Genomic DNA, 10,498 nt, shown 5'->3' with positions numbered 1-10,498 from the left:
CCACCTCCTCCTCTCTGAGCAAGCACGTGAGCCTCGCGCACAGCCGGAACGAACCAGGGGCAGTCACGTGACGTCACATCTCCCGCGAGCTCAGCAGACCGATTGACTGAATGGAGCGAGGAGACAAGAAGGCTTAACAAAGTGTATGTACAGGTAGCCAGTGAGCTGAAGGTAAATCTGGTAGCTTGTTTGCATTCACGGCGTACACTGAGTCGAATAAAAAAAATGTCCTGTCCTAATCCTAATCCTAATCCCTGTGCACACACCAGGACGATACGTGTGTATGCTTGTGGATCTCGTGTGCGAGGGAATTCCGTGTATCATCAGAACTTGGTGTGAAATATCTGATGCGTGTGTAGTAATGACACGCCATGACATCTCATGAGTGTTTATAATTTAATCTGAGCGGTTGTCATGGGATTATATTATGGGATCGTTAGGACAGGGGCTGTGTGTGAGTGTGGTGTTCATACTTGAGCAGAATTCTCAAGCAAACAACAGCCGTTTTTAAAGTGTTTATGTTCTCTATAGACGTGGGTATCGGTTGTCGACACGTCGCCCGATGGAAGAATTATCATTTTTGCTCATAATCCGCGGACAAGTTTGGTGTCTCTGTCTTCACAGAGGAACGTGTACACGCACGTGTACACAGCACGCGGAGAAGCCTGTGGCCGTGTCATCCCCCTCTTTGCTATTGGCTAAAAGGAACAAGGTTTCCGCCCCTTGAATCCGGTCATTGGCTACCGCGGTGTAATCAATCCCGCCCCCGTAATCTCGCCAGCCACAGCCGCGTGAGACTACAGTTTATACCTCGTGTGTGTGTGTGTGTGTGTGTGTGTGTGTGTGTGTGTGTGTGTGTGTGTGTGTGTGTGTGTGTGTGTGTGTGTGTGTGTGTGTGTGTGTGTGTAGAATGCGCGTGCATAGGGGCTGATGTTAGAAATTTCTTACACAGAAAAAGCTTATTTAATATATAATGTGTTCAAACATATTCTCATCCACTTCAGTGTAATATTAAGTTGCTGTCTTCCTTCTGCAAACATGACAGATTTAAATTTAAAGTCAATTTAATACTCCATGCATTCTCTAAAAAATAATTACCTACCTGCTATTTGCATTTTATTATATTTTTTAATGCTGCATAATTGACTGCTGTGTAGCTCTGACAGACTGCATTTCCCCTATTGTAAGCACATAGAAAAAAATGCCATCATGTTTTTATTGGAATATAACATAAACATCAGAAACCCTTATTCTGCCACCTTGTGGTAAAAAGGCAAATGTGCAGCTTCATATAGCAAAAAAAAAAAAAAAAAAAAAAAAGATCAGGCACTTCTGATATGTTAAAGGTACTAAACTGAGCTAAACATTACAGGACTGCATTAAATTAAAACATTAGTTGAATAAGGAAAGTAATTATACCCCAAGCAGTTTCTGCTTAACTTCTGTAACCCCAGTAGCATTCTTCATTTTGTGACAGTATTATCTTGGTTAAGAAGTGAAGAAATAACCTTATAATACTAGTCATAGATCTCATGTATGCAATGCATAAAATAGGGCATTAAACATATTTATCAGTTTACAGCATACTGATATAATAACACATGATGAAACATACCAATGTGGCCAGGCATGCAAAAGTGATCAGAAGTTACTATTAGAAAGATCATCTGTGATGACTTACTTTCTTGTGGTTCTGGAAAGGTAATTTATTCTCTCTCCTTTAATAATGAATTAATGGACCTGGGGTAAAAGCTGAACATATGTGTGTAAATAACGTATATGGGGAAAAAATGAGTGGTATTTTGGCAAACCAAACACAAGGGAATGCAGTAACAATAGAATGAAAAAAGATAGAAGCTTTTAAAATTTTATTAAATGCTTGGGTATCATCAACAACCAGCTTATTATAGGTAAATAAAGTAATAGAAACATACTTGTTGGTTTACTTATTCTCAAAAAAAAAAAGAGCTATGGGTTGTATGGCCTCACTACATATGAAATTAAGAGAAAAGTATAAGGGATGTTTTCATAATTGGCAAGTGGACAGACTATGTCTGACACATAATACAATAAGTAAGATATGAAAGTGATAACTTCCACTATCGTTCCAAACTACCTGCAGTGTACCTATGATAAAAACATATTTCACCTTTGTTTTAAAAAAAATCATAACAATAATAAAATATTGACACGATTTATATTACAGTACACTTGTTCCTCCCTATTTCTAGCTTAGACTCTATATATAAAAGCTTCACCATGCCAATAGGTGAAATATCAAATTAAACAGGCTTTTTCACATTTTTGTGAAATTTAGATATTGAATTCTATTGTTATTAATGTATCTTCCAACCTGTTCATTGAGAGCAACAACTGCAGAACATACTTCCCTTCATAATCTACTGCTGAGCATGAGTATAGCTTACATTTCTCAATCATGTAGATGGTCCGGAACACTCTAATGTTGTATTATAGTTATTTAAAGAAATAAATGCATGCAAGTAGCTCTCAATGAACAGGTTTGCATTTTTTTTTTTGATTGTTGTTATTTATTATTTCTGGAAGCCTTTTTTTTTTCATTTTAAGTGCTCATTCTTCCTTCATGCTAGCTTTCACTCCAAAATTGGATACATCTCTTCTGATCTTCTGACTTACTCACTAGTATGAAGATGATGGTACAAAGGAGTGCTTATTCTGGGATTGTTTTTTTTTTTCTTAAATTTTCTTTTATACATTTCCAATTGTATTTCATATGGAACCAACCTATAGTCAACATTCATTCAACACATTAAGACCAGTGCTCAACATGCACAGATTTGAACAAAACACTGACCTTCCTAATACCTCCTTTCTTTTCTTCTTATGCTACTAATGCATTGTTACAAAGATCAAATCCCACACTTGTTCTAAGTGAACTACACATTATACATACCAGCGACAGAATAATTCTACAGAACAACTGCTGACTTACAGTGAGTATTACCATTAAGGGAAATACTGTATTAGTAAAATGACTATGAATTCACCTAATGTCAGTGAAGGAGCCAAGATGTTGTTCAACACACACAACTGTATAAGACCCTTTTGCAGATGGAGCTGGGAATTTGAAATGTTGGTATCTTTATAAAAGACATCTGCAAAGCATTTGTAATTTTGCTTGTAGCAGTTCAGTTTGGACGTTCGGTTTATGTGAGGAACCATAATGGTTAAATAGAAAAGAATAAACTAAGAGCAATCATCCTGACCTTCTGACAGTCAGATACCAAGCCTTAGTCTCTATTTTTGTCATGCAAAACACAATGTCCTTCTTGGTACTACATATTGAAGTCATTAAGCTTAATGAAGCACACTCAGTGACTGTACTGTATTTGCAGGGCTGAAATATTCCCTTTACTGTCTCCTCTTTTAAAGATTTTTCCTGTTGTCAATTTCAAACAAAGAGCACTTCCTCGTGTCAGTTCTGTCAGTTTTCCCCGGCAAGTTCTTTTGTGTCTTGTAAGGAGTGCTGCATTCCAGAAACGAGAAGGACAGCGTTTACAGGAAAATGCTCTATTAGATAAGTGAGAGCTTCTATGAATAAGGGCTGAAAGTAATTTGCGAGATTGTTTTCCACAAACTGCACATCTTAATCGACCCGAAGGGTAACTGACTCTTGGGCAATGTCTAGCTGCTATGTGGACCATAAGTGCTGCTCGTCGTGAAAATGTTGTGAGAAAACAGAAAGGACAAGGGAATCGTTTAAGGGGAACTTGAAAAGAGAGCAGTCTATATAGTTCTAATCCTCCTGAAGGGCTCAGTTCATACACAACTCTGCTTCCACCGCCACCTCTTCTAATCCTTAAAAGCATAGCCATTTTTTTTCTAAATTTACGTTGCCTTCTACGAAACGTTTTTCTCATTCTTCTCTGAAGTTTTCTTGTCTCAATTTTCTTCCTTTCCCCAGCTAAGAGATCCATCTGAGCCCCGTCCATTTTTGTGGTCTGACCCCATTCGTAGCCTATCTTCTCTCTCCCGTTCCGTCTTTTTTTTTTTTTTTTGCGTCGTCTTAGTTCCTCTTCGCTGTGAAAGCTGTGGTGGTGGTGGTGGTGGTGTGGCTGAACATTAGCTGGATGCTGCTGGGTGAGAGAATGGTGTTGATGTTGCTCAGCTTGAGGCATAACAAGAGGGTGGATGGGTAAGTTTGGGTTGAGTGCATGTCTTTGGCCAGCTTGATACATGGGTTCACCTTTTACACCAGAATGCTGATGAGAATGTAGAGACGAACTTGAAGGTAGAGGCTGGGAGTATGGTGTGGCATTAGAGGAGGAAGGGAGAGATGTACTGGCATCATAGAAAAGAGGTGAGTACCCAGCTTGTGGTTGTGGTGGAGCATGCTGGTGACTATGAAGAACCCCACTGTGAGAATCCTCTTCTCCCTGGTTTCCACCACTGGGTGCGAGCTGAAGCAAAGCATTTGTGGCAGCTTCACTCTCAGATACTGAGCCAGCAACATTGCTGTCTTCTCCAGCGACACTAGTGCTCCCTTGTGGCGTTCCATGACCAGTACGGGTGAGGCCATGCTGAGAAAGCCTGTGTCTTGTAAGGCTGTTGGAATATGCAAAGGCCTTCCCACACACTTCACAAGAAAACAGCTTGTCACCTCCGCCTTCATGCACTGTTTGATGATGCGCAGTAAGATGGAAGTGATGACGGAACGACTTCCAACATATAGCGCATGTGTAAAGTCTGGGAGGAGGATGGGGATTCGATCCTTGGGGTTTAACATCTTGTGGGTAAGGATAGAATGAAGAGTTACCTTGACCACCTGGGATCATACTTGCACCAGGAGCTGGGTAATTGCTAAGATTTTCTCCTCCGGGTGTTGTAGGTACTTCTTCCATTTCGCCTTTCTGGTGTAGCTTTCCGTGTCTCTTAAGGCTTTGGGCATATCCAAAATCCTTTCCACAAAGAAGACATTTATAATTTTTCTCTCCAGAATGCACTGTGTGATGCTTACTAAGGTGAAAAGCCTCTCTGAAGTATTTGCCACACACGGTACAGTGATGAGGCTTTTCCCCAGTGTGAATTCGGTCATGCCTTCTTAGCGTTTCTCTTCTTGCAAATCCTCGACCACAGATGCTGCACAAATACGGCCTAACATCCCCTAGGCCCCCTGCTGACCTCTGCGAGGACTGGCGTCTTTTGGGAGGTTCTGCACCTGCTGGCCCAGGTTCCTTCTTTTTACGTGGCTTCCGGGGGCGTTTGGGTTTTCCACCTGGTGTCTGTTGAATTGATTGCTGGTGAAGTGCCAGGGTATCCTGGTTTTCACCACCTCTAAATGACTTCTCCATTCCAGATGTTGAAGATGGACCACTGGGTGAACCAAGAGGGCCTAGTCCAAGACCTCCAAGTAGCCCCCCAATTATATCCCTTCTGTCGTGTTCCCGCCCACTATTGTTAAGCTCACTAGTCATGCAATTTGCTGCTGCAGCAGTGATAGCAGAAATAGCATTATTGACAGAGCTCGTAACATCGTCTTCAGAATCATCTAGTAGAGCAGAGAGGGGTAGATGTGGGTGTTGGTGAAGCTGCTGGTTTTGTGGGTGTGGGTGCAGAGTAGGAGCTAACGGTGCTTTTCTTAGTGCTGTTCCTGCTATGCCTCCACCACATGAGGATGTTCCAGCATAAAGGTTGCCTTGAGAGCGCTGGTCTTTGAAGTTATTGTAACCCTCACTCCGGTAAGACCCTGCATAACAAATCAAACAGTATGAATGCTGCATATACAAATATCTCCTTAGCACATCATACAGCACACGTTTATTTGCCGCACACACATACTATCCTGTAAGATAAATATGTGACTCACCCACTGCACTAGTTACCATTCCATCACTGGAAGCCCCTGTCTTACTGTTCTTGCCACCAACTATAGAGTTGCTACTATCACTCTTCGGTCTTGGTCCTCTGCCTGATTTGCCACAAGTGCCTGAGGCTGCATGGTTCAACAAAGAGGTACTCTCACGGAAACAGCGGCCACAGGCTGGACAACGAAAAGGCTTCTCTTCATGTATCTTTTCGTGACGGGTGAGGGACTCACGCCGATTAAAAGCACGGCTACAAGTACTGCAGGCAAATGGTCGTGCACCAGAGTGGATGACACCATGCTGTAGCAGGTGTCCCTTTTTTTTAAATCCTTTTCCACAATCTGAGCAATGGAACGTCTTGTCAGGACTTTGGCATAAGGAGGATGCTGAACTATCCTGGGTCGAGTGAGGAATACTTGGATCAGCAGGATGCAAAACAGGATTTACAACATTACTTCTTGTGCCTGCTGTGCCTGCAGTGGTCAACTCATGACTGCGCAAGTGCCTGCGCAGACTGGATAGGTGAGTAAAAGTTTTTCCACACTCTCCACAATGATAAAGTGGTTCGGGTTCATGTTGAGATGAACGAGGGTGCATGGAGCTATGATTGTCAGGTTTAGAACTGTTTGTCACCAGAACAGATGCGGATGTAGAAGTGGGAGCAGAGGAAGAGGATGATGACACAATTGAGGAGGATGATGGGGGAGTTAGGTGGGAAGGCGGATCTCTACCAAGTCCTGACATACCAACACGGCCACCTTCACCAAAGCCAGGTGTAGAATCTTGGCTAAGACCCCCTGTAGTGCTACTACTGCTGGAATTATGATTTGCAGAGCCATGACTATTGCTGCTGCTAGTGTTACTGCTGCCATCAGTCTTCCGCTGAGGCAAGTACCCAGCCATTGCTTTCTTTCTCCTGCCTCCTCCACTTCCTCCTATTGCACTGTCTATTTTCCCATCATCCTTGGAGAGGGACAAATGTAAGGGCAGAGGAAGTGGTAAACCAGTTTCCTGTTGCATCAGAGATGCTAGCTGGTTTGAGGAGAGGACAGGGATCCCTTGAAAGTCAAAGCTACTTAATGAGGAAGGTTGAGATGAGGAATGAAGAGGGTGATGTGGATGGGGGTGTGACAGAGTGTGAGTGGGCAGCTGTTGTTGTTGTGGTGGTGGCTGCTGGGGCTGGGGCAAGGCGCTTGAGTGGCTATGTGTGTGTGAGGAGTGGAGCGCAGGAGGTGGAGCAAGACCTGAACTCGATTCAAGACCTAGATGGTTGTGGCTTCCTTGCTGTACCAAAAATTGCTCTAGGCTGGAATTGGCCGGTACTCCAGATAGAAAATACTGATTAGCAGCTAGCATGCAACTAAACTGTTGATGCAAGCTTCGTGCATCAGACTGAGCCCCTGTCAATTGGTGACCAATGGAAGTTACTGCACTAGTGCTGGAAGGGTTGTTGGAGCTAGAACTTGAAGGAGATGGGGAAGAGGAGGATGGTCCAGGAGATGCTTGGGGAACAGAGAGGCCAGGATGTAATGGGGGAGGTGGAGGTGGAACAGATGATACTAGTCCGCCAATTCCTCCTGCACTTCCTCCACTTCCACTACTGCCTGCAAAATGGTCAAATCGCCCAACTCCTGGATGTAGCTGCTCTTGGGCAAGGGCTGCCTCAGCTGGGTGAAATGAACGCAAAAACTGAGGATACCCACTCACGTGACTTCCTCCACTGCTACTGCTCCCAGACATCTTGCTTGATTTCCTTGAACTTTGTGAAGATGAAGACAGTGACTGTTGCTGTAGAGGAGGAGGGGGTGCACTCATTTTTGCAAAAATTGATGCAGAATCAGAAAAGGCACTGCTTCTAGTTCCTTGCAATGGGCCTAATCCAAGTCCAGACAAAATGGCCCCAGAGGATTCTACTTGCTGCTGCTGTTGCAACTGGTGCTGGTGAAGCTGCACTTGCTGCTGGTGTTGTAGTTGTCGCTCTAATCCAAGACTTTTAAATTGATGGGCTTGGTGTCCACTGAGCATCTCTATGATGTCCACATTGTATTTTCCAAACTGGAACATTTCCCAGTTACTGAAACATGGGTGTGCAATGGCAACACCTTCTGCTCTAGGAGCAGTAACAACAATCACACTAAAATTGCCAGATGAGGTGTTATAATCACAATCACTGTTGTTTCTCTAACCTGTTTCAACTCACCCTTGTGTATGGCCTGCTTTGAACTGATCTGCAGTTGACAATCACCAACTGTTGTGCCAAGCAGATGCTGCAGCGTAGAATGGATTTTCGGTATGGATAGTGATATTCCAAAGTTCTGCAACACACAATTCAAAGGCTGGATTTGATTTTTGAGTCTTTAACAGTTTTGTGGTTTATTGCTTGATGGTTACTTGAGTCATTGTCTGTGGTTAAGAAGTTGTCTTTCTTTTCGGTTCTTTTCTTTCATCAGTATCCTTGTCAGTAATGATTTCCTTGAAATGCACTGAACTGGTCAGTCCATCATTAATCTTAATGGATTTGATTTGGTCTTTTATATAATATAAGTGAGAAGATGTGCAAATCACATATGGTGACACTTTATTTTCACATTTTGAAAGTGCTTATTGATGCTTTTGTTATGAAACAAAACCAAGATGACTAGATAAGACTGTTCTTGGTTACATACTTGAGTTCATGACCATCCTAGATACGGGTATATATTTCCATGTGCCATGTGTTAGTTCATTGAAGTCAAAGACTGTTAATGTTTAATCCATTCAAGCCCAAGTGATATGCAATTCCTTTTCCATGTTTCAGCAAATATGCTTGGCATCTTTTCCATTGTTGAAGAAATTATTCTCAGATGCACGGGACGTTTCTCCACACCACTCCTCTTATCACTGTGAGACAGAAAGAGAGTGAACAGAAATGTAAATGTGTGAAGTCAACTTATTTCACACACCCCTTGCTTCCCACCGCTCTGTGCAGTTAATTTTTTTCTCCCTGTTCTTACAAGCCTCATTTAACTAATGAAATGTTGATAAATAGCTGATACACTGGATTTGGTAAGATAGAGCAGAAAAACAGGAAAAATCTATACCAGGTTTACAAGTGGAGTTTGAGAGCCTTATCCATAAAACACTGAAACACTGCATGTGACAACAAACATAGAAATGGTGGCAGTGGTTATGCAAAACCTGTGCATTAGTGAACTATTTCTATAATGTACACTGAGTTGATTTGGTGCATGAAGAATTTTTTTTATTATTAAATCAACCGATAAGAAAATGCCATATTCTTTATTACATATACATAATGAAAATGTTTGTAATATAATACAAAACTGACTTTAATAGTTATCATCCAGTTATAATATATCTGTCGTTTTATATTTATTATATAGCTGTTGCTTATTTTGTAACTAGACATAAAAAAAAAAAGTGATGCTTTAATTACTGTGTGGTTTTCTCTTGCCTCACCTAGGGTCAAATATATCTTTATGTAAAAAAAAAATACATCTATTTCTTATATTTATTTAAAAAAATGTAGGGGGAAAAAGCGTATCATTAATTGAACACGTCAATCACATCACTTAACACCTATAAGATGTTTAAGGTTTTTGCAGAGGGCCAAGTGAAAAGTGAACCCGCACAACGCTCAATTTCTCCATGCAATAAAAAAAAAACACGATGCAAACGAATGTGGAGAAGTTACACTTCTCCTTGCACATTAATGTTTCCTTACACATTGCGTGCTGCTCGCATTGTGCAGGAAAATTGATGCTGCGGTGCCGCGCGAGTCAGAGGTGTGAATTTCAAATAATTATTACATCTGCGATACCGCTGTATGTCACACAAAAGGAGAAAAAAAATGTCCGGGGAGCTGTGAAATCGACAAACGGATGCGCACATGCATGAAAGCAGCGTTACTTCAACACGTTACAGCGCGACACATTACAGATGCGCAACACCAGGAAAACCGTCGGCGTAGTCAACATGTCGTTAGCATGCAAAACATCTGGCTAATAGCACATAATCCGCTGCTATGTCATCGGTACATATGATGCGCAACCAAACATCTGCAAGCCCTGGATTATTATTATTATTATTATTATATAGGAGCAACAACTCCAGTAGCAAAACGCGTCGCAACGAAATCAAAGTCGAGACAATAAAACAGGCCTTTTTTACCTATGTATCCATCTTTTAGATTGGGAAAGAGATGAACGGGGCCTGCTACACTCTCCCACCCTGCCCCTCTTGCTCATATGCCCCCTTGTTCTGCGTGCTGTTTTCCAATCGTTAGCCAGATAGCTAGACCTTATGTTCGCCGCAACCTCGCTTCGTTCACACAGGCTCTTTTGTCCCTTATTCTTAAGTGCTAAACATTCTGTTCTATTTTAAACGACACCAAGCTTGCACGTTTTAAAAAAAATTTGTCGGCTAAAATATTTAGGACAGTCTGTGTGTGTTTTTTTTTTTTTTTTCTTTTTTTTTTTTATTTTTTACTTTTGGAAAGTAACGAATGACGTGTGAGCGTCAGGCGTTTCCGGATTTTTTTTTTTGTTGTTAGAGTACTTCCGGTTTTTTTTCCTTTTCTTTAGGAAGTGCGCAATTTGTTTATAGTTAGTCGATGGTTTGGGTTTGATTCTGTCGCTGATAGATACAAAAGGAAA

General features: G+C 41.7%; 1 protein-coding gene across 1 annotated transcript; it reads right to left on the bottom strand.

The window, feature by feature from the left end:
* Window positions 1-1,853: 1,853 nt before the first annotated feature.
* On the bottom strand, window positions 1,854-10,403 carry si:dkeyp-69b9.6. The gene is made up of 4 exons (XM_047811518.1): window positions 10,014-10,403; window positions 8,510-8,723; window positions 5,846-8,158; window positions 1,854-5,725 (listed from the first exon to the last, which is right to left on the bottom strand). Exons 3-4 carry the CDS (start codon window positions 7,905-7,907, stop codon window positions 3,351-3,353), a joined length of 4,437 nt encoding a protein of 1,478 aa, XP_047667474.1. The 5' UTR covers window positions 7,908-8,158; window positions 8,510-8,723; window positions 10,014-10,403; the 3' UTR covers window positions 1,854-3,350.
* Between the last annotated feature and the right edge of the window lie 95 nt (window positions 10,404-10,498).

Source organism: Tachysurus fulvidraco, chromosome 3 (assembly GCF_022655615.1).
Source record: "Tachysurus fulvidraco isolate hzauxx_2018 chromosome 3, HZAU_PFXX_2.0, whole genome shotgun sequence".
In the NCBI taxonomy this organism is placed as follows: Eukaryota; Metazoa; Chordata; class Actinopteri; order Siluriformes; family Bagridae; genus Tachysurus; species Tachysurus fulvidraco.
Note: the sequence above shows the minus strand (reverse complement) of the source record. Positions and strands in the feature narration are given on the sequence as shown.

Coding starts and splice junctions, on each gene's coding strand:
- si:dkeyp-69b9.6 (XM_047811518.1), bottom strand. CDS start 7,907: ATGTTCCAGTTTGGAAAATACAATGTGGACATCATAGAGATGCTCAGT. Junction 5,726..5,845: donor AATGGTAACTAGTGCAGTGG/GTGAGTCACATA, acceptor TTTGTTATGCAG/GGTCTTACCGGAGTGAGGGT.